The 23,413-nt window shown below is 37.6% G+C and overlaps 1 protein-coding gene across 3 annotated transcripts in view; it reads right to left on the bottom strand.

Moving 5' to 3' along the window:
• LOC311281152 (connector enhancer of kinase suppressor of ras 3-like) overlaps positions 1 to 23,413 on the bottom strand; it is an 86,523-nt gene that overhangs the window by 50,955 nt on the left and 12,155 nt on the right. For all 3 annotated transcript variants that reach the window (XM_084393885.1, XM_084393886.1, XM_084393887.1), the window contains exons 2-5: positions 13,802 to 13,965; positions 6,171 to 6,373; positions 4,092 to 4,179; positions 1,863 to 1,904 (exon numbers count right to left, since the gene is read on the bottom strand). In XM_084393885.1, the coding sequence (XP_084250011.1) occupies positions 1,863 to 1,904; positions 4,092 to 4,179; positions 6,171 to 6,373; positions 13,802 to 13,965 (497 nt within the window). The remainder of the gene's footprint in view (positions 1 to 1,862; positions 1,905 to 4,091; positions 4,180 to 6,170; positions 6,374 to 13,801; positions 13,966 to 23,413) is intronic.

The raw sequence follows: 23,413 nt of genomic DNA, 5'->3' as shown, positions 1-23,413 counted from the left end.
CCTAGGCTTATCAAGACCTACAAGACCTAATATTTTTCCTAGTAATAATGTATGATTTGCAAAAATGAAAACGGCTGCTTCTGTGTAGATGAGAGCATCAAATTGTAATGCGCGTTGTGCACACGCTACATTGATTATGGCCAAGCATGCGCCCTTAAAATAGCATGAATAACATGCCCAACGCGCCACTGACTTTAGACTAGGTTTTTCCTGGTCACTGGCGGAATTGTTTTCTAAACCTGCAAAATAGCATGAGGGAACGTTTGCGCCGGAACACGCCTCCTCTTTGCGCTGAACCGCCCCGGGGAGCGCAAGTGTATTTGCTAGTTAACCGACGTGCGTCTGTGGAGGGAAAAGTCCGCTGTGCGGCGTGCGCGGGTGCAAAATAGGAATGATACATGCGTCAGTGTACAAAGTCAATTGCGCTGGGTGCAAGATAGGGCCCTACGTCTGGATCAGATTCAGAACGATGATCAAAACCTAGATGGAGTAGATCGAGTCCATCAACACCCCCAAAGCTTCACAGTCCTAGAGTTCGTCCTGGGCCGGCATTTCATTCAGTAACATTAGGCAGATTTGCTTTATATGCTTTATAAAGTTGATGATCGCGTTATTTTACATCAAAAGTCTCGATGATGTAAAATGCCTGAGAATTTTCTCCACTTAAATGAGAGCAAAACTGATGTTGTTTTTGTCCCTCTTAGCTCTTCGCCACTTATCTCTAGCTACTCGGGGCCACTCTCCAGAAATGTTCACCCATGCGCAAAAAAATCTGGGTATATTTTTTGACTCTGAGTTGAATTTTGCAAAACAAGTTAGTGCTGTGGTGAAAACTAGTTTCTACTACTTAGCTAAAATGAAACCTATGCTCTCATTTAGAGATTTGGAGACGATCATCCATGCTTTTATATCATCCAGACTGGACTATTGTAATGTGGTGTATTTAGGACTCTCTCAGTCATTGGTGAATCGATTGCAGCTGGTTCAAAATGCCGCCGTTAAGACCATTGACTGGCATGAGAAAGAGGGACAGAATCACCCCGATTCTAACATCTCTTCAATGGCTACCTATCAGATTTCAGATCGACCTCAAGGCCCGGTTAATAATTTATAAAATTTCAAATGGTCTCGCGCACTCCTATCTGTCAGATCTTATTATTCCGCACCAGCCAGTAAAGAATCTGAGATCGACAGATAAATTATTGCTCCAAGTACCGCGGTCCCGACTCAAGCGAAAAAGGTGATCGCGCCTTTCCGATAGCCGGTCCTAGGTTATGGAATAACTTGCCGCTTGCCATCCGCTCTGTCCCCACTTTGCCCTCTTTTAAAACGGCTTTGAAGAAGCACTTTTATAGCTTGGCGTTTGACTCTGACCCAGGAGAGAACTAAATATTAATTTTATGTTGTTGCGATTTGTATTCTCTGTGTTTGGTTTTATCGATGGCTTTGTACAGCACTTTGGGCTGCACTTGAGGCAGTAGAAATGTGCTTTATAAAAAATAAATAAACTAAACTAAACTTATCTATGTTATTTTGTGGAAACTGAGATGTACCCTGTATGCGTGTGTGCGTATATACTGTACATACATATTATTATTATTATTATTAATAAAAAATAAATTTTTAATCATCTTTGCCCCAGTATTTGGGGTGTTTATTGGGGGTTGAGACAGGATTTTTGTGTTACAGGTAATGATCAATGATAAAAGGTAATGAGACTTTCGCATTTTACCCCATGCCTGAGAATCTGAGACACATAAAACTAACTAAAACGAGACACCTTATCACCAGTTACACAAGTGAAAGAAATAACAAATAACTTTATATATGAAATGAATAATGGAAATGCAAAAGATACTTACAACATCCAAAACCTTCTCTTCCATGTCATACACAGTGCAGTCCTGTGCAGGGAAGAAAGAAAAATTGCAGAGCATGTTTAAAACCACTGTGAATAATAAAAACAAAAAGTTCAGATTCAGGAATGTTGTATAATTACAGAGCAACAGTGAATGACCTCCAGCCTCAAAAAAACAGCTTTCAGCCTTGAATCACATCTCCATGTCCACTCCGAGACAAGATAATTACACAACACATTGCGGGAATACACCAATGTGAGGAAGAGAGAGACAAAACAAGACAAGGAAAACCAGCATCTGGTGCATTAAGGGTAGAAGGGGAAGAAACCTTCAATGAAGGCTTTTTTTTTTTTGGTGATCAACTTTTTTAAAATTGGTTTTATGTAAAGAAGGTCACTTACATATTGCCCAGATTCTTCACATGAGACAATATGACAGCTTTAAAGGGATATTTTAATTGCATTTGTATCCCACATCATTAAACTTCTGACTGGGCTGGAAACTCAACATTACAGTTTTTCTCAATCGATTTGACACATTTCTCCAAATGAATGTAGTTGCTCTCATAATAATGAACACAGAAAACTAAACACACTCTTATGTTGGCAAAACAGTTCAGTATTCACTGCATAATGAAGCACTGCATTTCATTCAAGTAATGCATTTATCAAAAATTACAAAAGTGTGTTCTCTGTTGATTTGATGATAAATTCAGCTGTAGATACACAAATACAGGAATGAAAATACGTGTTTTTCATATTCTTTAATCGTGTTCTTCAAAGATTGATGAGTTTAGTTGTATAATGATGAGTTTTCGCCCCAAAAAACAAAACAAAATAAATAAATAAATGTACTGCAATCATAGAATCATTGAACTTTATAGATCTTGCCTCTCATTTACATCTGGTCAAAGAATTTCATCAACATCACAGCATATATTTTCATGAGTCATGGATCATGGGGGGAAAAAAGCTGTGAATGCTGGATCCATCCTTGTCCCTCAACTTCTCCACAGGCCTCTTCCATCACTTAAAGACGTACTTGGTTGTAGGGGCTGTGATTATATAATTTCCATCTCCAAGAGGAGAATAAGCTGAAAGGAACACCATCCTGAAATGTAGGTGATGTTCAAACCACTCTTGCACCGGAGCTGAACGGTGAACTTGGACATTATCCCACGCAACTACACAATTTGCTCCTGATCACCCTTGAGGAAAGTGGATTTCATTGAGGTAGTTTAAAAATGTAGAAGCCTTTCTGTGTTGTGCGGCCCCAAGACAGCATTGTGTATCTATCTCTCCTCCCTATCCTTCTATCTCTCCTCCTTCCTCTTACACCTTGCTCTCCCCTTTCCCTCTGTTCATATCTTCTTTATATTTTCTTCTCTTGCTCTTTCCACTAATACCATTGCCCTCCACTCTACCATCTCTTCTCCCTCTTCTCCTCTTCCTACGCCATCAACTATTCTTGCTCCATCTCTTCTAAAGCCGCCTTTCCACTGCACAAAACAAACGACAGCCGTTGGACCGGAAGTCATCATTAGTATGGGAGCTGTGTGGAGTTCCGATCATATGCATATGCAGAGATTTCGGATCCGATTTGAGCTTCGGATGCGTTGAAATATATCAATATTTCATTTCCCAAACAAAAATCTATGCAGGGCTGTCATAATGTTAAAAGTCTCTCAAAAGACATCCTACTGTGTGAAAACACCAAACCAAATTCATGAAAGAAATTTGGAATTTCTACATTGAAAACTGGTACTGATCAATCTGCCAATGTCAAAAACTCAAACTTAACATTGAAACATACTATTAAACAATCTAAACATGAATTCTAGCCAAGGAAGAACGAGACAGGAGAGAGTATGTACTTATCAAACCAATATCCATCTTGAAGTATCTCTGATTATGACAGCTATGAAAGCGCTCTTGCAGAAGGCAACCACAAGCAAGGAAGATAACATGGAGGAATGTTGGCAGCCATGTTAAAGAGCATCCTGGCTTGTGTTAAAGAAACTGTAAACTCAGAAGCTGTGACTGATGTGTTGGGGGGTCTGCTTATTTCTGTCTGAAGTAAATCCCCCAAAGCAAACACAGCAAGACAGCACATGGTCAGATAACTAGCTTCAGACTTTCAGACTTCAGCTTTTCAGCTCTAAATCCCCCACTGTGAAATGCATGAGAGCTTAAAAAATGAACATGTGTGTCTGTCCTAAAAAGCCATACTGACCTGTTGAACTGTAGTGGTCAGTTCCAGACACAACTGAATGATCTTGTTCTTGGTGCTGGTGAAATCACTGATTCCCGTCAATGGAGTTCTGCAGACAGAGGAAATTAAGGTTAAAGACTTAAAAACACAGGACAACAAACTTCTTGCATAGGATTTTCTGATGTGGCTGTACAATAGCAAAGAACTTTATTTCCATCACTGTGTGTCTGGATTTTCTGAATCGGTGGTCATAAAAACTGGAGCTGGGATAAAACACATTACCATGTCAGCTCCATTAAGTGCAGTCAAACAGTTTCCATTTCTTTTATCCAGACAGATCAGAAGAATGACACCATATAACTTGAGAAAATATCACTGAATTTCTGTGGTTAAAACATCATAATAATAGTACCAGTGGCTTTGACTTTAAAGGAATGTTCTTTTGTGCCATAATATCCACACAAAATTGTGGTTAGAGTAAGGCACTTGAAAATCAAAGTAAACGGCCTTGCACTTCAAGGGTTTAAAAGCAGAAACATAAAGCTTGCATTTTTGTTAAAACGCTTGCATGAATTCTTTCTTAAATATTTTTCAGAATTTTTTTTTGGTGGATGAACTACTAGAATGAAACTAGACTAAACAAATTGTAACTCATATCAAGCATAATTTCTGTGTAGGGAATTTTTCTCTTTTTGTCAGATTAAGTAGCAACAATAAATAAATAAATAAATAAATAAATAAAGACAGCGGATAAGTAATTACATTAAATTCAAATGTTCAATGTATTTTATGTTTAGTATCTTAGTTAGTTTAACGACATGCTACGTCAAACCAAAAAAAAAAAAAGAAATCCTTTAAGACAAGTCAGCTCACTCTGTCACACAGCTCACTCCATATCGTCCTTGGGCCACACTTTCTAGTCATGCAAGTACTACAACTATTTACTTGAATGGAGACCCTGACTCTGTTAACTGTCTGTCGAAATGGGAAAAAGCAATGCTACATTTTGTCTGTTGATTGAATTCCATTTCTGCAGCATTTTGCATCTCCACACCAAATGAACTCTTAATGCACTGCACTACAGCCGTGTTGAGCCATGCTTCTATGAAAAACACAATTGACTCTTTTAACTTTAAGGTGGGAAAACAACCGCAATTTTGGTTCCTTGCCACCTTTGGCTTGCTTAGTTGGGGACACGTAATATTGAACAATATTTTTGATCTGCCTGCATTGACACCATTATATGAGAACTGAACTGAGCTGGACGATGACATCACTGTTTTCTCTAGAGCTGCTATATATATAAATGAACTAAATTAATAACTTTTTTTACAACAGAAATGAACCATCACTGAATTTACTTAAGCTGGACTATGACGCTATTTTTCTTCTAGATCTGCTGTACAGCCGAAACAAACTTTGTTGCATTATTTTCCTGTTATCACTCTAAAGCTGCTTTAAAACAATCTGTATTGTAAAAAGCCTATATGCATGGATCATGTCTATTGGAAACATGAAAGGAACATTTTTTGTGGTTTCTGGAGTAGCTGCACTGTAAAGGTAATAAAACAGAGATTATACTATTTCAGCATTCCTACTTCAAAATTCCATAATTATTTGTGAAATTTACTAGCAATTTCTGAGTGTATGTAGAGTGTTGTAAATCAGTCACTTATCAGGGTCCACTTCAGTACGGATGCTGCCTATGTAGGGAGGATATAGCAAGATAGCTAACTGGCATTTTGAACAAAGCTTCACAAAAATCTCACCCTTCATGGGAAAGATGTGGTTAGCTGTGCACAGACTGGTAAGGAAAGAAAGGAGGATTGTATCTGGTTACAACTGTCTGCCCTGTCTGGAAAAATCTGTAAGTGCTGCTCATGCAAGTCTAAGTTCAGACTCTGCAGTGAATTATATGAGCTTCCAGAGGTTTACCATCAGTTTCTTCAGAGTAAAAGCTCCTTATAAATCATCAGTGCGCAACCTTTTACATGCTTAAATTCCCAATGAATGTCTCCATACATAAATAAAGGAGCGATAGAAACAGAAATAAACAACATAAATAATATGTAAAGAAATGATGACTAGGGATGATTGTACCTGTCCAGCCATGCCAGGAGGCTTTTGGCTGCTCCAATAAGTTCAACCACAGAGGAGAGGAATTCATTTGGGAGCTTGCTAGATGTGTTGCTTTCATACGTAGGACTCTTCCTGCGTTCTGATGTTGCATTGTGAAGGCTGTTGGTCACAGCTCTCATCTTCACCACCAGATTCTTCAAGTTATCCGTTTCCACACCATAGTTCTGAGGAAGAGGCACAAAATTATATATATTACCGTAAAGCCCAAAGTATACTTGTTTTTTACGCGTATGCTAGGACATGCGTACAGTGTGCATGATGTAAATATCGTCATCAGTATAGTACATGCTTACCCACAGCATGATTTTTCTAACCGCATGTTAATCAAAATAAAATCTAAATCACGATTTGACTTAGTGCGATTATGAAAACACAAAGATTTAATTAAATGTATGCGCTTGCGTGTTTTAGAGTGAAGCAGCTCACTGTTTTCAGTGTCTCAGAGAGGCTTGGTTCACAGTAAACGCTGCACCACATGAACTCCATCTCTGCCTCTGTGAATCCCATATTTGTAATGAGAAGTGCTTATCAACAAAAGAGAATCTTTTCTTTAATGTAAGAACATGATGAAGATAAGACAGCCATGCATATTAGATTTTTTCCTAAATCGTGCAAGCCCTACTGAATGTACACTCTGCTCGCACATCCATCTTTTGTTGTTGTTGTTGTTGTAGTAATTAGTTTAACCACAAGGCGGCACTAGCCTTTGTGTTACATTTGAAAAGAAACGGAGACAGAACAACAACAAAAAAGATGTCCACATTGGTGAGAACCAGGGGGTAAATGTTTCAGAAAACACTGAAGCTTCCCGGGCGCCGCCGATTAGCGACCCCCACCTGCTGTTAGCATTCCATTGACTCCCGTTCATTTTGGCGTCACTTTGACAGCGAATAACTTTACATCTGAGGCGTTTAAAGACTCCATTTGTCCATTATTTATTTCTAAAGAAACACGAAAATGTATAAAAGGCTCCATTACCTTGTATCTTACGTTATGGCCCCGTAGAAGCAGTTTTTGTAAAAATAGGCTAACGATTGCGTCATAACCACGCGACTCTCTGTCGCACAGTAGAGAATTACCGTATGGACAGGAGGAGAAGCTCGCAGGCAATCAAGGGGACGTGGAGGCAAAATGACAAAATAATTAATCAGAATACTTAGCAAAAGTTTCTCCTGCTCCTAGCTCATGGATACCTCCTACTCACACTCTCCGTCTCTGCAAGTTTCGGAAGGGAATGATTCAGATTTCTCTTGGCACAGCTACTAGAAGACAGACAGGTTGCTCACGTCACATCTACGTTGTCAAGCTCAGTTTGAGTCTGCGCAGTACGCTCGACCATCAGGAAGTGAGTGCTTCTAATTGACTTCACTTTTCTCCGTTGAATCCAATGGGGTCGCTGTGTCCATTTCTTTTACTGTCTATGGTGAGAACTTGTGTGAGGGGAGTTAAGAGATACATGCAACTCCAGTTTAAACGAATACAAAGTGATTTTTATTGTTTATGGAGAGAAATAGCAAAGACACTGGACAAAGGTAAAGCTTTCTAGTGCGCATGTGTCTAGAAACGGAGTATACTTTGAAAGAGTTTATATTCGGCTGAACGCATATGCTTTCAGCTATACAGGTATGGGCATTTGACCAAACCTTTTCATTTTCATTACTGTTACAATGGCATATTGGGTGATGCCTTATAGTTCGCCGGGATAAGAGTCGAGGACTGCATGTGGAAGTGCAACACTGTTGAGGATTAGGTACACAGAATGTGATCATGCATTCAAAACCAGTTGACACAACACAACTGACAGAATGAAACAGGTCTTGAGATGTTTTTGAAAGCTTTTTCACTTGACACTCTATTTTAAATGCAGTGCTCATGGTGTGAGAACTTGAGAAGCTGAAAAAACAGCAAGGCACAAAGAAGCTGTCTAAGTCTGACACATTGACCAGCTTCATCACCATCTTCCCAACACAAGTATTTAGCTGATTTATCTGTTGAGTACTCGAGCAGTTAAAATGACTTCAAATCCATATTCTCCTGTTCCAAATGCATTCAGTAAGCAGCTATACTAGAAGCACATTTGCCTTCTTTATCCAGATTGAATTTTTTATTCACTATTTATTTTAGTTTAGTTTAAAGAGTTGGTGATTCCTGCATGGCATTGACTGAGAGAGCTATTAATCCAATTGCTTCATCAGCAGTGAAAGATTCTTCAGGTTGCAATCCACACCAATTAGATTTGCACATTACACAACCAAACAAATTTACATTTCACTTCTGTTTTTTTATGGTGTCCTTTTACGCCATGGATTTAAAACACTTGCTTGAGTTGTAAATAAAAACTTGATGCTTGATATGCCCAATACTATGTATTTAGTAGACAATTTCTATCCACTTCTGGAATGCAATGAATGTAGGCTTGTTCAGCAGATGCAGCAAAAAGCAAAGAGACTGTATTACATACATTGAAATTTAATCCACACTTAGAAGGCATCATTCTTGGTGTATTAAATTCAACACCCCATGCTCAACTGTTACATGATGTAAAGCAATTGGACTGCTTAAAATGTCACAGCCCTATTTAGACTCTAAAAATTGTTTGGCAAAATGTGTGGTGCTTGATTTAGCTGCTAAACCTGGCATCCCCCGTGCTCTACTTTTAAAATCTTGGAAAGGACAAGAGCATTCCTCCTGGTCTGGCAAATCTCAGTTTGCAAAAGTACTGCATCTAAGCCAAAACTGCTCATCTCTGAAAAAAAAAAAAGTACTTCAGCTTGATCTGCTGTGGTCTAGAAAGGATATTTCACTCATAAATAAAAAATGATATCATCGTTTCCTCACCCTCATCAAATTGCAAACCAGTTTGTGATCAATTTTGCTTGCACATTCATATGTAGCAGCGCCTCAGAAAGTGTCAGGTTTGATGTCAATAACATCAAATGTAATTGGTTCACATGTCTTGCATCCCATCATTATGGATGTAAAAACTAAAGCAAGGCTTTTTTGAGGTATAATAACAAACCAATTTGGGTCATATGGCTTCTCATTTAAAGGGATATTTCACCACTGGAAAGATGAATGTGTATTTAAATTGGGTCATTTATGTAGTAGAAATGTAGCCTAGAAATCTAGATGTACCCTAGCGGCAGCAAATTTTATTTTGCAGCCAGGGTCGTCTAGCAACTCTCCGTTGGCTTGCGAGCTGGAAAAGAAAAACTCTAGTCAGGCCAATCACATCATGTATAGAGTCGGTGGGCGGGCTTAACAATTATGGCAGAGTTGTGACGGTTCCATGTGAATTCCCTGCTACTTGAAAACAAAGAAGAGCTGCTGCTGGCGAACAGCGGCCATTCGAATCGGCTTTGGCCGCGACTCTGGAAGACTTGGAGTTAAGCTTTTCTTTGAGAAAAGAACAAAGAACGGCACTGAAGTCATTCTTAAAAAAGGAAGATGTTTTCGGAGTTTTGCCGACCGGATACGGCAAAAGTTGAATCTATCAACTAGCTCCACTGGTGGGAAAACGCTCTGGTTGGTTGTAGCGCTGTCCTATTGCGTGCAGAGGGAATTTGAAAGCCAGCCGTTTATCCCGCCCCTCGGATTGAGCCCTGCCAATGGTGTGTTCCCAGATCCAACATCTTGATGTGGGTCTGGCTTGTCAGGCTAGTAGAAATGTGAAATTAATTTAGAAGTTGGTGCCTTCTAGACTGAGAAAAGCCAGAAAATGTATTTTTGGCTCATGTGGATGAAAGACAACAACTCCCAGAATGCACTTGCTTCGCTGCCCTACGAAGCCACTCCCACGCCACGCCAACCGGTTAGAGGGCAGTATTGGAAGAAATGATACAACTACGCTATTAGTTGACTCGAAACTGAAAAGACAGCGTTTTATCGTGAGATCCCACCTCCTATGGGCGGGCTGAAAACACGCGGAACTAGCTCCTACTACTGGCTGTAGTCTCTAGCCTCTGGCCAGAAAAGCCTCCGATGACGCTAAAAGACGATTTTTGCGTCATCTGAGTTTTTTTTCCAGACGCACAATACAGAAATCTCTCGTCTCAGGGGGACATGAGGGAGGGAAGCACGGTCATTCGAAAATACTACCGGGTTTCTACTGATACAAAGCTTAATGCTAATCAGTGAAGTATCCCTTTAATGACATGTAGGGCTAGTTTCACACACAGGGCTTAGATTAAGCCAGGATTAGGCCTTAGTTAAATTAGGACATTTAAGTAGCTTTTATAAATGTGCCTTAGAAGAAAAAAAACAACATTTCTGATGTGCGAGACAAAACAATGGTACTGACATATTTTAACATTTCAGTGCAAGTTGCTTTCAGTTAAGACTCAAACATGCATTTTAGTCTGGGACTAGATTTAAGCCTCGTGTGAAACCGGGCATTATAGTGCTATAGCTCTGGACAACCACTGGTCTCTGCCTGCTTTCACTAATAAATGTTGATAGTAAATGCTGATCTATATTAGGTGAACTATTCCTTTAAGCAGCAAGCTATTACACTACCAGTCAAAAGTTTAGAATAATCAATTTATAATAATTATTTTTAATGTTTCTGATCAATGTAAAGTTTTTGTGGAACCCGTGATTTTTTTAGGATACTTTGATGAATAGAATGTCCAAAACAATATTTTTGGACATTCTTTTGTAAGATTATAAATGTATTTACTGTCACTTTTGATCAATTTAATGCGTTAAATAAAAGAAAAAGAAAAGTATTATTTTTCTTTTTTTTTATCATGTATCATAAAAAAAAAAAAAAAAAAACACACCAAAAACAGTTTGGGAGTAATAGTAATAGTGGAGTAATGATGCTGAATATTCAGCTTTGATCACAGGAATAAATTACATTTTTAAATATATTTAAATAGAAAAAAGTTTTTTTATTGTAATAATATTGCACAATATTACTGTTTTTACTGTATTTTTGATCAAATAAATGCAGCCATGGTGAGCATAAGAGACTACTTTAAAAAAAAAAAAAAACAAACAAAAAAAACCTTAATTGGTCCAAACTTTTAATTAGCAGTGTAAATGTGCATTTAATAATAACTGTCCTGTGAATCTCAGAGGCTTTCCATTGAGAAACAGGTTTCTTCTGTGACTCCATAAGAACCTTTTCAGCAGCTTAAATAGTTGCCCTGATTGTAAAGATTTGAATGTGACATTTCCAGAAAGTCTAATACTCCTAAAGGATAAAAGTATTGCCTTCTGACCGTTGGTGATGGCAGCACTGCAGTCTTTGCATTTTAAACTGCTCACATTGCCAATTGTTGTCGAGTATGTTCATTTGAGAACATATGCAGTTTTTATTGTTTCATGGATCCTCTGAAATTCACAGACCCATAATGCAAGACAAAGCTAGACAGCGTAATTAGCTTCCTGTTCAATTCTTGTCTGCTAGAGGCACTTGATTCAACATTAATATCAGCACGACAATATTACACTGGTACACACATTAATATTCATTCCAGACAATTGAATGATCAGAAATTATATAAGGCCTGAAATGAGACTGTGTTATAACTCCCCAATGCGCTTTGAGGGTTTATATTTATCAAATGATAGGGTTAAATACACCTGATATGGTTTGAAGAAATGAGAGATTGGTTTCCTCCATCAGGGCAAAGTTCATAGACGCTCTCACAGATGGAGGTGGGAATGTGTTTCCTGTTCAGCATGAAATAGACTTAAGGACACTCCATCAGGGAGAGATCTGGAGCACTGCTAACACTAACACATAGCACTTTCTGCATCCAATACTTGGCCTGAGTGCCTTTAATATCATTTCCAGTGCTATGAGACAATAGGAGACTCTTTCCATCGAGGACGCTGCTGTGATTTAGGGACAAAACAGATGTATGAGGTTTGGGGAGATGATCTGGAAAAATCATTATGAGTCTCATTCTAAATCATTAATTCTTCTTAGACAATGATGCATTTCACAAAATGTGTTAATTGACATTTTAGGAAATACCTGAGATTCTGTCTGTATATTAGTGCATTATTTTATCTGAGGATTTATTACATGGCTCTCTGGGATGCTTGATTATAATTGGTCAATCAGGCATTCTGTGGTCAAGTATTTGGAATAATGGGTGTGAAATTACATACACATATGCAAAAATAAAGGTTCTTTATTGGCATCTGTGTTTCTAGGAGAACCTTTAACATCAATGGAATCTTCCCATTGCAACAAAAGATTATTTAAAGTGGAAAAAGATTCTTTAGATTATTAAGAAAAAAATGGGGAACCCAAAATAGATTTGTGGCCATTGTCTGCGTTTGATGCTAGGGGTCTGGGCACAATTATAGCTTTCAGTGCTGGACACTGCGATGTACGGTATCTTTTACAAGCACTGGCATGACCATCAGTCAAAGCCACCAAGACATTCTACCTAAGCATTTCCATGTGTTCATATCATGTCCTTGAATTTTCTTCCCCACAGAACACGCATCCACAGAAACCAAAGTCTTTCTGAGCCGTGGTCATTCCTCGTGTAATGATTTCCTGGTTTCCTTTTTTCAAAATCATACTGTTCTGTGTGGTAAACAGCATTATTATTCCAAAGTCAGTGCACATTACATATCTTTCTTGAATCCTTAAATCTTGAATTCCTGTCATCACTTACTCAACCTCAAGTTGTTCTAAACAGAGTTTATTTCTTCTGTTGAACACAAACAAAGGTATTTTAAATAATGTTTGGTAATCAAACAGTTGACGGTAGCCATTGGATTCCATAGTAGGAAGAAAAACAAACAAACATGGAAGTCAGTGGCTACCGTAAACTGTCTGGTTACCAGCATTCTTCAAAATATCTTCTTTTGTGTTCAACAGAAGGAAGAAACTCATACAGGTTTGGAACAACTTGAGGGTGAGTAAATGATGACAACATTTTCATTTTTGGTTGAACTATCCCTTTAAGCTGTTTTCTGCATGAATGCTCAAATGTTATGTGACTAACTACCAATTTCTTTTAAGTTAGTAGATGAATGGGAGACAATAATACTACTGACTAATCAATATTTGTAGGCCGGGAAAGGCCTTTAGTGAATATAGTAATCACATTAGCCAATATAAATACTGAATATTTTAGGGCTGTCGATTTAAGGCATACATTTAATTAATTACTTATGGAAAAATAATGCAAATAAAAAGATTTAACACAGTTAACACACTCGCCCGCCCCAGACCTACGTAGGTCATCTTATATTTCATACACTTGATTGGTGATGAACATGAAACAGGGCAACAGCTCACTGCGTGATGAATCCTATCGAATGCAGTTAAAAATATCTCAAAAATGCATGATTTTTGTCTATTATTTATATAATGTGATATAGATAAGCGATATCACGAGTGCAAATGTATATACAGTGTGTGTGTATATATATATATATACAGGTGTATATATATATATATATATATATATATATATATATATATATATATATATATATATATATATATATATATATATATATATATATATATATATATATATATATATATATACACACACACACAGTATGTAACAAATAGGTAACAATTTAGAGGCACAACAAAGGTGAATAAGACTAACCAGAGCACAGAGGAGATCTACGGCCTCTAAAACCAGTTCCTGATGGCCAATGCGGGAAACAGCCAGTTCCTCAAGGTCCTGATGGGAGATCTTCAGTAGCTGCTCTCCATTAATCTTCTCTCTCTCAAAGTTGTGCACATACTGTTGTAGGCTGTCATCCAGACCTTCACAAGAAGAAGAGGAAAGAGAAAGAAAACATTTTTTTAGAAACATTTCTGCATCACAAACAAACAGATCAATGTTCTGACAGTGCCACACTTTTACACACTTTTTGGAGAACCAGCCTACAAATGGTTTTGTGAACTGAACACATAATACATATGTGCATGACGTCACCGCTTTCACAAATTTGCGTTTTTGTTGTTTACAAGGAGACAATAACAGTATCGTTTTCAAAAACTTGCACTTTGAAACCCATTTTCAAAAGCTTACGTTTTCAGGCCCCAAAAACACTGTTGTCGTGTAAATGAACAGTCAAAACGCATAAAAGGTTTTCGGTTTTTAGTTAAAATTGGTGTTGTGTAAACGTTGCGTATGTGGGGTAATGCAGCGCTGTTCTATCATATTAGATACATTTGAGAGTGTTAAAAGTTGTTATAATTCTACTCTGTGCGTTTGCTCGGCGGCTACTATATTAGACACTTGTTGCACAATGCAGTGAGCTAGATCGATATTAATCATGGCAAATATGATACTCGTGGTAAATCAAGAAAACGAGATTTAAACAAAAAGACTAATTGTGTTGAGCTATTTAACAGTGATTAGTTTTCTGTCGATGAGTGTATCCAAACCGTTGCTCATCTGTCTAATTAAGCACACAATATATTAAAGTGTCTTTGGTGTTTCCATGGTTTCTACAAAATACAGTATAACCGGAAATCGAGGGTAACGCGGAGATGATGCCATTGACAGGCGACGCACGGACACGGTCCGTGTCCTGGTTAAAACTGCTTATTTCTCTGGATTTAAACATTCTTAGAAACATTTGGGATAATGTAAGTACACAAGTCAACAAAATATATAACTGTAACGGTCATCAGCTGGAGTGCCCTTGAGAGCCACCAGAGGGCACTCCACATAAGACTATTATCACTCACAAACTACATTTCCAATAACTCACTGCCCAGACTCATCATCACTTATCACTGATCACATTCACCTGTACCTCATTCACTGATTGCATTCACCTGTGTCTCATCATCCTGTTAGTCTCAGTCTATTTATACCATGTTCATTCATTCACTCACCGCGAAGTCTTGTTTAAGTGTTACACTGCAATTCCGAGCATTTTCCCTGGTTTCTTGTCTTTTGGTTTATTTGGATTTCTTGCCCTGTTCCCTGGATTACTCTTTTGCCTCTGGTCCCTGCCTGTTTTGTTTGTTTCTTTGTTGGTTTGTTTGGACTGCCTACCTGTGTTTTGACCTTTTGCCTGTACACTGGATTACGCCTCTGGATTACCCACAATAAAGCTGCGTTTGGATCTTAACCCTCGTGTCTCGGAGCAGTTTCGTAACAATAACATTGTTCTAGTGGTTTTTGAATATTTTGATCCAAAAATCGTACATATTGTGCCTTTAAGTCCTGTTATGGGCTGTAAGGACTGCTAAAAAAAGTTATGGGGGAACAGTGATAAAACCTGTAAACCTTTAAAGCACTGTTAAACCTTTTCAGAGTTGAAAAAACTAATTTGGGGTCAAGAAAGTTTTTTTGAAAGAAATATTTACATTTTTCAGAAAGGAGGCATTAAATCGATCAAAAGCGACAGTAGAAACATATTGTTAAAAATATTTAATGTTTAAATGCTTTTTACAAACATATCATTAGAGGTCAACCAACTGACCGGTTTTGCCGATTAATAGGCACTGATAACCGATTGCTGGAACAATGGGGTTATCGGCAAAAATCCATACAGATAGTTTTTCCGGGTTGCGTCTGTTGCTGGAGCGGCTGAGAAGGGTTGTGCTGTCATCACACAGTACGAGAACAGCTTCTTAAGGCGAAATAAAAACTATCACTGACGCCTCGTTTGTTTTGAGCTGCTCAGAGCGGGACAATTCAAATACAGATTTAAAACAGACAGTGAAATGGTATGTATACAGTAGTGTTTTCATATAATTATGAAGTCATTTGTTTGTTTGAAATTTTTACTGTATTGTCGATCATATAAATGCAGCCTTGGTGAGTACAAGAGACTTCTAAAGTAAGATAGATAGCTACATAAGGTATCTAGAAACATAAGGTTTTCTCTAGAAACATGCTTCCTTCATTGACGCTGCAACAGGTGTGTATAGAGCTTTCAGACTATAAACATCACGTTGTTTCCACCTGCTAGAGTTTATACATGTGTGTATGTGTGTCAAGCTGGTTAAACAATTGACAGTTAGTTGTTTTTGCAAATGGTCACCTAATTACAGCAAGCCTACTAACAGCTCGAAGGAAACTAATGTCAGCAGACTGGTTTAGTTGGATTCTTCAGGGCTTCGTAATGCCTTGTTCAGTTTCTTTACGCGTAGATCTGTTTGGAAATGTTGGTGTATTTCCTGCTTCCGTTTCCTTTAGATGTGAATCACATGAAATTCGGTTACAAGTAGGATTTGCTGACTTAGCAAAGGAGCTTATGTCTGATTCTTGACATGTTGACAAGAGCATCCAACACCCCCCACGGACACACAAAGCCCTCAGTCACCCGGGCTGCAGCACCAGTGAAGGACGGTGAAGGATGTTCCTGTGGGACGAGAGGGGGAAGGGTGTTCACTGTTCACCCAGTCAAAGGCACTACAGAGAGAGCAGCTGCAAAGGTCTGGCCCGATGCCCTCGGACTCGACGGCTTGACAGCCCAGACAAAATCACTGACCTTAATATTCAATACACAGTCCACCTTCATTTATCTCTGGAAATCTCAAACAAAGTTGAGGCTCTGCTATATCAGTGAATGTTCCCTTGTAAAAAAAGAAAAAAAAGTAGGCCTATACTTCTAAAATGAGAACTCATTGCGGAAATAATATACTTTGAAAAGAATGTACTTGTAAATGTTTTCAGACACTTTGGTTTGTTAGGATAGGACAATATTTGGCCGAGATACAACTATTGAAAATCTGGAATCTGAGAGTGCAAAAAAAGCGAAACATTGAGAAAATGGCCTCTAAAGTTGTCCATTTATGTTCGCAATTGTGCTGCATTCACTCAAAAAAATAAATGTTTTATATATTTACGGTAGGAAATGTACAAATATCTTCATGGAACATGATCTTTACTTAATATCTTAATGATTTTTGGCATAAAAGAAAAATGTATAATTTTAAACCATACAATGTATTGTTGGCTATTGCCACAAATATACCCGTGCGACTTATGACTTATATATATATATGTATGTATGTATGTATGTATGTATGTATATGTAAATAGTTGGACTTTAGAGCATTTTTTGACACAATTAAGTAGGACTTCAGTACATTTACATGCCATTTCATAATTACTTATACTGTCTTTGAAATATGGTTAAAACATGCTGCTGAATGAGAAGCATTTATGATCAATTAAAATATACTTTTGTAATAATAAAGTTGCACTTCATATAAAATTTACTTTAAACTGTATTTGGTATCACTTTACAAGTGTTACAACTTTTCAGAAGTTAACATGATCTAACAATGAACAATACTTCTACAGTATTTATTAATATTAGTTAATGTTAATCTTAACGTGCTAATACATTTGTAAGATCAAAAGTTAATGCACTGTGAACAAACATAAAAATGTAAGTAGCATTAACAAAATGTTAATGCTGTAATATAAACAGTTGACATGTTTTAAATGTTTCTCTATTTCTTACCTCACTCTTTCAACATTAAACTGACGCTTCATGCTGGAATTCACACTCTGCTTCTGTGAACAGTAAACCTTGCCTACTTTGACAACATTTGATTGGCCATCTCAATCATTTTGACATTGACGAGCGCTGTTAATGTAACTTTCAAACCTTTTTGTCATCCTAACAACATACAGAGTGCTGCGTAATGGAAGATGTTAAGAAACACAGTCATGAAATTGTACTCTTAAGTATTTCAGTAATATTATCTGTAAGGGCAGTTTTTTTAAATATACTTTTAAGACTGGAAGCACAATACAAGTGGATATTCAATACAATTAAGCACACTCCTTTGTCATAAGAGTTAACACTGACAACAGAAATGAACTGTCAGCGTTCCAGGACTGATGATGCCAATACCAATGAAATTTCATAGCAAACATTTTAAAATAAAAAAGGTAAATATTAACAAATGAAATAAAAAAAAATGGTACAGTCAATTAAGCTAACACATCTAGGCACGTTTTTCAACAGTAATAAAGAACAAAAAAGCTAAATTACAAATTAAGAATTGGTTCTTGTACTTGTCTAACTACATTACATACAATAGCAGGTCTATAGGCTGCATTACACTGTAAGGAATGTGTGATATGTACAGATTTCTACACATTCAGTTTCTACCTGATTACATTCACTTAAGAGTGGTAAAAATATGGTATGATCTCTACAATGCAGACCTATAATACCAGAGTGTACATTGTACATTTATATACACCCATAGACCTCAAAAGAATTTCATTACGAGAAAATAAAATACAAAATAGAGCGTCAGGTGAACAAAGAGAGTGTGGAATTTCCTCAAAGAATGAAGTCACGTCGTTATAAAAGCTGTTACTAACATAACTGATGATCCATCCTAAAATGCATGTAACTCAATACTGCTATTTCAATAGTTAAACCTGAGCGCAGCAATGACAAATCCTAGAGCTGGGAGGTTGTTCTTCTTGTTCTATAATCAATATATTTTAAAGGGGTTAGTTTTGCTTCATTTTGCCTCTACGTAAAAGTTCATTATTGATTCAGAATCGTAGAGTCATAAAAGTGGAGTTTACTTTTTAATTTTGAATGAATAAATCAAAAGTAGCATAGGCAATATGGAATAGTGTCTGTGAAGTGCAAAAATACTGCTGTTTCATTTTGAAGTCTGCATGTTCTGTGTGTCTGTTTGATTTCTGTCTTTATTACTTTTTGTCAAATGATTTTAAAAGAACCATAACATCAAAAAGAAAAATCAACATCTAACCTATCTAAACCATGTATGAATTCCTATAGTGATGGGCACATGCAATGTGCAATAGTGTTGATTCTGTGATTTATGATTTAATAAAAAATGTATAATGAGAATGTTTATGTGTCTGTGACCTCATGTAGTTAGATGGAAGAAGCTGAAAAACGCAGTGAGCGTGTGAGGCAGACAAACCTATGCTGCTCATTCACAGACACACAAAACATGCAGACTCAGTGTTTAAATGGCAGTATTATTTGTCAACCTTTTTGTCATGAAGTTTGAAGACTTTAAAGTTTCTGAGTTAACCACTGTGCCAATTTGTTTTAAATTGGTCAAAATCCTTTTGTTGGTTTGCCTTCAGGTTTATAATACATATTATATAATATAATATAATACAAATTTCCAATGGGAAATTATTTATTAATGTGTTTTTACTGATCTGATAGCTATCTGTTAAAACGGTTCTATTTACACTTGGCCACACAAATGTGTCAATGCAAAATGAATATCTGTTCTTCAATTCCTGCGCTATATGCAAATTAAATGTCCCACTATTCTGAATGAAGACGACTGTGTGTTGAGCTTCAGGATGCGACACAAAATTTTTTTTGCGGCAAATTACGTGTTGATCTGTGGTGATGAGTGTTGCAGTGGTTTTTTTTGTTTTTTTTTACCATTTTGAGAGGAGTAAGATTTACATAGCCTATGTGCCTTCAACAACCCAGTGCATTTACATTTTTTCCAGTTTTGTCTGGAATGTGAAAGCACCTGATGTTTTTACGATCTGAACGCTATCTGATCAGAAAACGCACAAAGTGACGCATGAACGGAGTTTGCACATCACCGTCATTGTAATGTGTGTGGAATGTTTGATAGGACTCTAGGGCCTGGTTTCACAGACAGGGCTTATATTAAGCCAGGATTAGGCCTTAGTTAAATTAGCCATTGATAGCCTTTAGAAACATGCCTAAGAAAAAAAAAAACCTTACTGGTGAGCATCTTGAGACAAAACAATGGCAGTGACATATTTTGAGATAACATGTATTTTAGTCTCGGACTAGGTTTAAGTCTTGTCTGTGAAACCAGGCATATACACTAAGTTGAATATCTTTGAAGAATGTAGGTCACACATAATTAACTATTAACTACGACTTTTGCCTTAATAAACTCCTAATTACAGTTTATTAATAGTTAGTAAGGTAATTGTTAAGTAGGTATTGGGTAGGGTTAAGGGATGTTAAATATGGTCATGCAGAATAAGGAATTAATATGTGCTTTATAAGTACTATTAAACAGCCAATATCCATATTAATGCTAAAAAGCAACTAGTTGATAGTGAGAATTGGACCCTAAACTAAAGTGTTACCAGAATTTAAAACATTTACTTTTTTTTCCCAAGGCTAAGTGCAGCAAATACAGCAGAACAAACTGTATGCTGTTAGCCAAACAGACTTGCTTGATGCAGTGGTAGCGCTAATGGTTATTCAGAGCTGTGTGCTTTCATTGACTTGTGCAGTTTATTCTCATGTTAAGAGTACGTATAGGTCCTAGCTAGTGAATAAAACAAGCTGTGTTACTATAGGGGCTTTCGCATTGGGTAGTTCTAGGAACTTGGTTCTAAGAACTAATGGTTCCCATAGGAAAAATTGTCTGCACCGCCAGTAGGAACTCTGAAGTGACGTAAGACACACTTGTTGTTGTGACTTTTATTTTGATGGCACTGAGAAAACCAGAGCCTGAGCACACCGTGCTCACATTCTCCGATTTCATTCGTTTACGATCTGTCTAACATGTTATTAGATAGAACTGTTATACATGGAAAGTAGACAGTATATGAAAAGGTATTAGCGTATGCCGTGTGGTTGATGTCCAGTGTTGCTAGCTGAGCAGAAATGCATCATTATGTTTGACTTGGTCCCCTCAAAGTTGCGTTGGATTTTCTCCACAGCGTAAAGGTTAAGAAAAATCCATCCATCACTGTTTTCCATGTTCGTAGAGTTAGTTTGTGGAGTAAATATATAGGCTATAATCTGTGTGTTTACACAGCTTTTTAAAAATGGAGGTTGCTGGTGTTTTGCGTGCGTTCACTAACGTCATGGATATACTGCTGGTTTGGTATGAAGGTAAAAGAGTAGCAAAATTTGAGAGCACGTAGATGTGAATTTGAGAACTTGTACAATAAATATTCATACTTGTACGTGAACATTTACATTCACAGCTCCAATGTGAAAACCTGTAAAATAAAAAATCTGAAGTTGAATGTTGAAATTTGCAGTACAACCTCAATTAGGCACTTGCAACTTCTCAAATCTGTCACTGCAATTTCAAATTTCGCGCCTTGACTTTTGCTACTCTTTTCGCGATATATTAGGTGCAAAACTAACTTGTGCACTTGCAACTCAGTGGAGGCGAGAGAGAAAGGGGGGCGGGAGCGGGGGTTCAAAGGAGCCGTTTTATTGGTTGGCGCCTAGCCAATGAAATTTGACTTCTATTGTACGCGATGATGTCATGAAACCCGCGTGCACTGAAACGCTAACATGGCTTAATGCATTAGACTGATATTAAAAGAAATAAACAATATGATCAAACTCAGAAAACACCTAGAACGCCAAAATCCGAGTACGGCCGCCAATAGTTCTAAGAACTATGAAAAGGTTCCTCCAGTGCGAAAGCCCCTTTTGAGGAATGACTATCTCTAAATGTAGAACTGTAGGCAGGTGCGAGGTTCTTTACCTAAATGAAATACATACACCTCTCTCGCTTTTGTTCATGTGTCAGCGATTACCCCTCCACGCCAGCCATAGGTTGCCGATGCCTGTCCATATCTTGAATTGATTAAATGACGATATTAATTGTACAGCACTACTTTTGATTTATTAATCATTCAACATTCCGCATTAAACAGTCAATTCCATTTTTTTATGACTGGATTCTGTGTTTCCATCCATGTTTTCTGTGTCACAGAAATCACAGAGCTCTACTATTAATGGATATGCTCCCATTGCTTGGCCCGCACGGTGCACCAGAACCAGAAAAGTTATGACTTTAAAAAAAAAAAAAAAAAACTGAAACATTTCTGTAATCATAATCGTGGTGAGAATCACACTGCAGAGCAAATGAGGGCATGGGTGGTTTTTTTTGCCTTAGCCTTTTACTAAAAACCACGTACCTCAACTACACCATGTTTTCCCCCCAACTGTTTCTTTTGTCTGAGTCTTGTTAAAGTATCATGTTTCTGATCAAAATTGGATAATTACACAGTTGGATCGGTCTAAAGTCATGTTTTTGCCAATCTCGTTCTTGCTAAGAGACTTTGATGTGATCACTGATAAACCCAACACCTTGTGCTCTGAAACTTAAACCTGCACATCTGTTCTGACGGGATGTGCCCCCAGAGCCAACCCTTCTCTGAGAGTCTCATGGTGTAAGACTCGCTCACACAGGCTGGGGTTCTCAGGGGTTTGATTACATGAGAGAGAAAGCCCTTCCACCATCCAGAATGAAGGGCCTCCCAGTGGGAGTGTGACCTCCCTCTCCTCACAAACTCTGTGCTTTCATACGCAGCATGTACAATAGCCACTGCCACTGGAACTCTCTCTCGTTCTATTGAGATTTCCAGTAAACCTGAGGGGAATGAAGGAATGCCCATTGTTTTGGGGCGCTGACCCTTTGTGGGAATTCCACAATGATGCTATCTCGATAGACATGTGTTATTGTGAAGGCAATAATTAGAAAAAAAAATCCTTTGTGTGCAAAACCTCTCATTAGACGCAACATTCATGAGTAAACCGAGCACAGCAGAGATATGCTTAGTGTAAAAAAAATAATAAATCAAATAAAACAGGCAAGTGCTGTGTGGTTTTATTTGTCAAGATTTGTTACCTCCTGAAAAATGGAAGGACCTAGAAATTCTCAGTACAGGATTATTCAATAAACCCTGCTAATTTTTTATAATCATCATTTCATCTCCTGCTTTCTGCTGTTCCTATGGCTTCCTCTGTCAACCTCTCAGGATGATGGAAGACTTTTACACTGAAAAAAGATTTGGTGTCCTATTTACTATTTGCTAATATTAGAAAAATGGATATCTTCTGACGGGATTTGGTAAAGAGACTGGATCCAATATTCCTGCCATGGAGATTTGATCTAACAAATAGTCACTTGTATTGATTGGAATACAGCAGCTCATATAACAATCAATACTGTTAATCTGATTTGCAAATTCCCCAAAATCCAAATCCCAACAGAAAGAAAGGCAATTGGATAGGTTTTTTAAACCCCTCATTCTTGAAATGAGAGATAAAAGAGATAAAGAGACAAAAAGCTTTTAGAATGACAGCCAGGCATAAAGAAGATGCTCTGGGGCTTTTGCGCTCATGTTTGTCATTTTAGATGAAAAGACAGGGTGGACAAAAAAGACCTTAAGGACAAACAGACAGGTTTTCTGAGGGTTACAAACATCACCTCTCTCAGGATTATCTGACAAGGAGGAGGGCTAGTTGTGGGTCAGTGA

The sequence above is a fragment of the Rutilus rutilus genome (assembly GCF_951802725.1).
Source record: "Rutilus rutilus genome assembly, chromosome: 21".
Taxonomy (NCBI): Eukaryota; Metazoa; Chordata; class Actinopteri; order Cypriniformes; family Leuciscidae; genus Rutilus; species Rutilus rutilus.
Note: the sequence above shows the minus strand (reverse complement) of the source record. Positions and strands in the feature narration are given on the sequence as shown.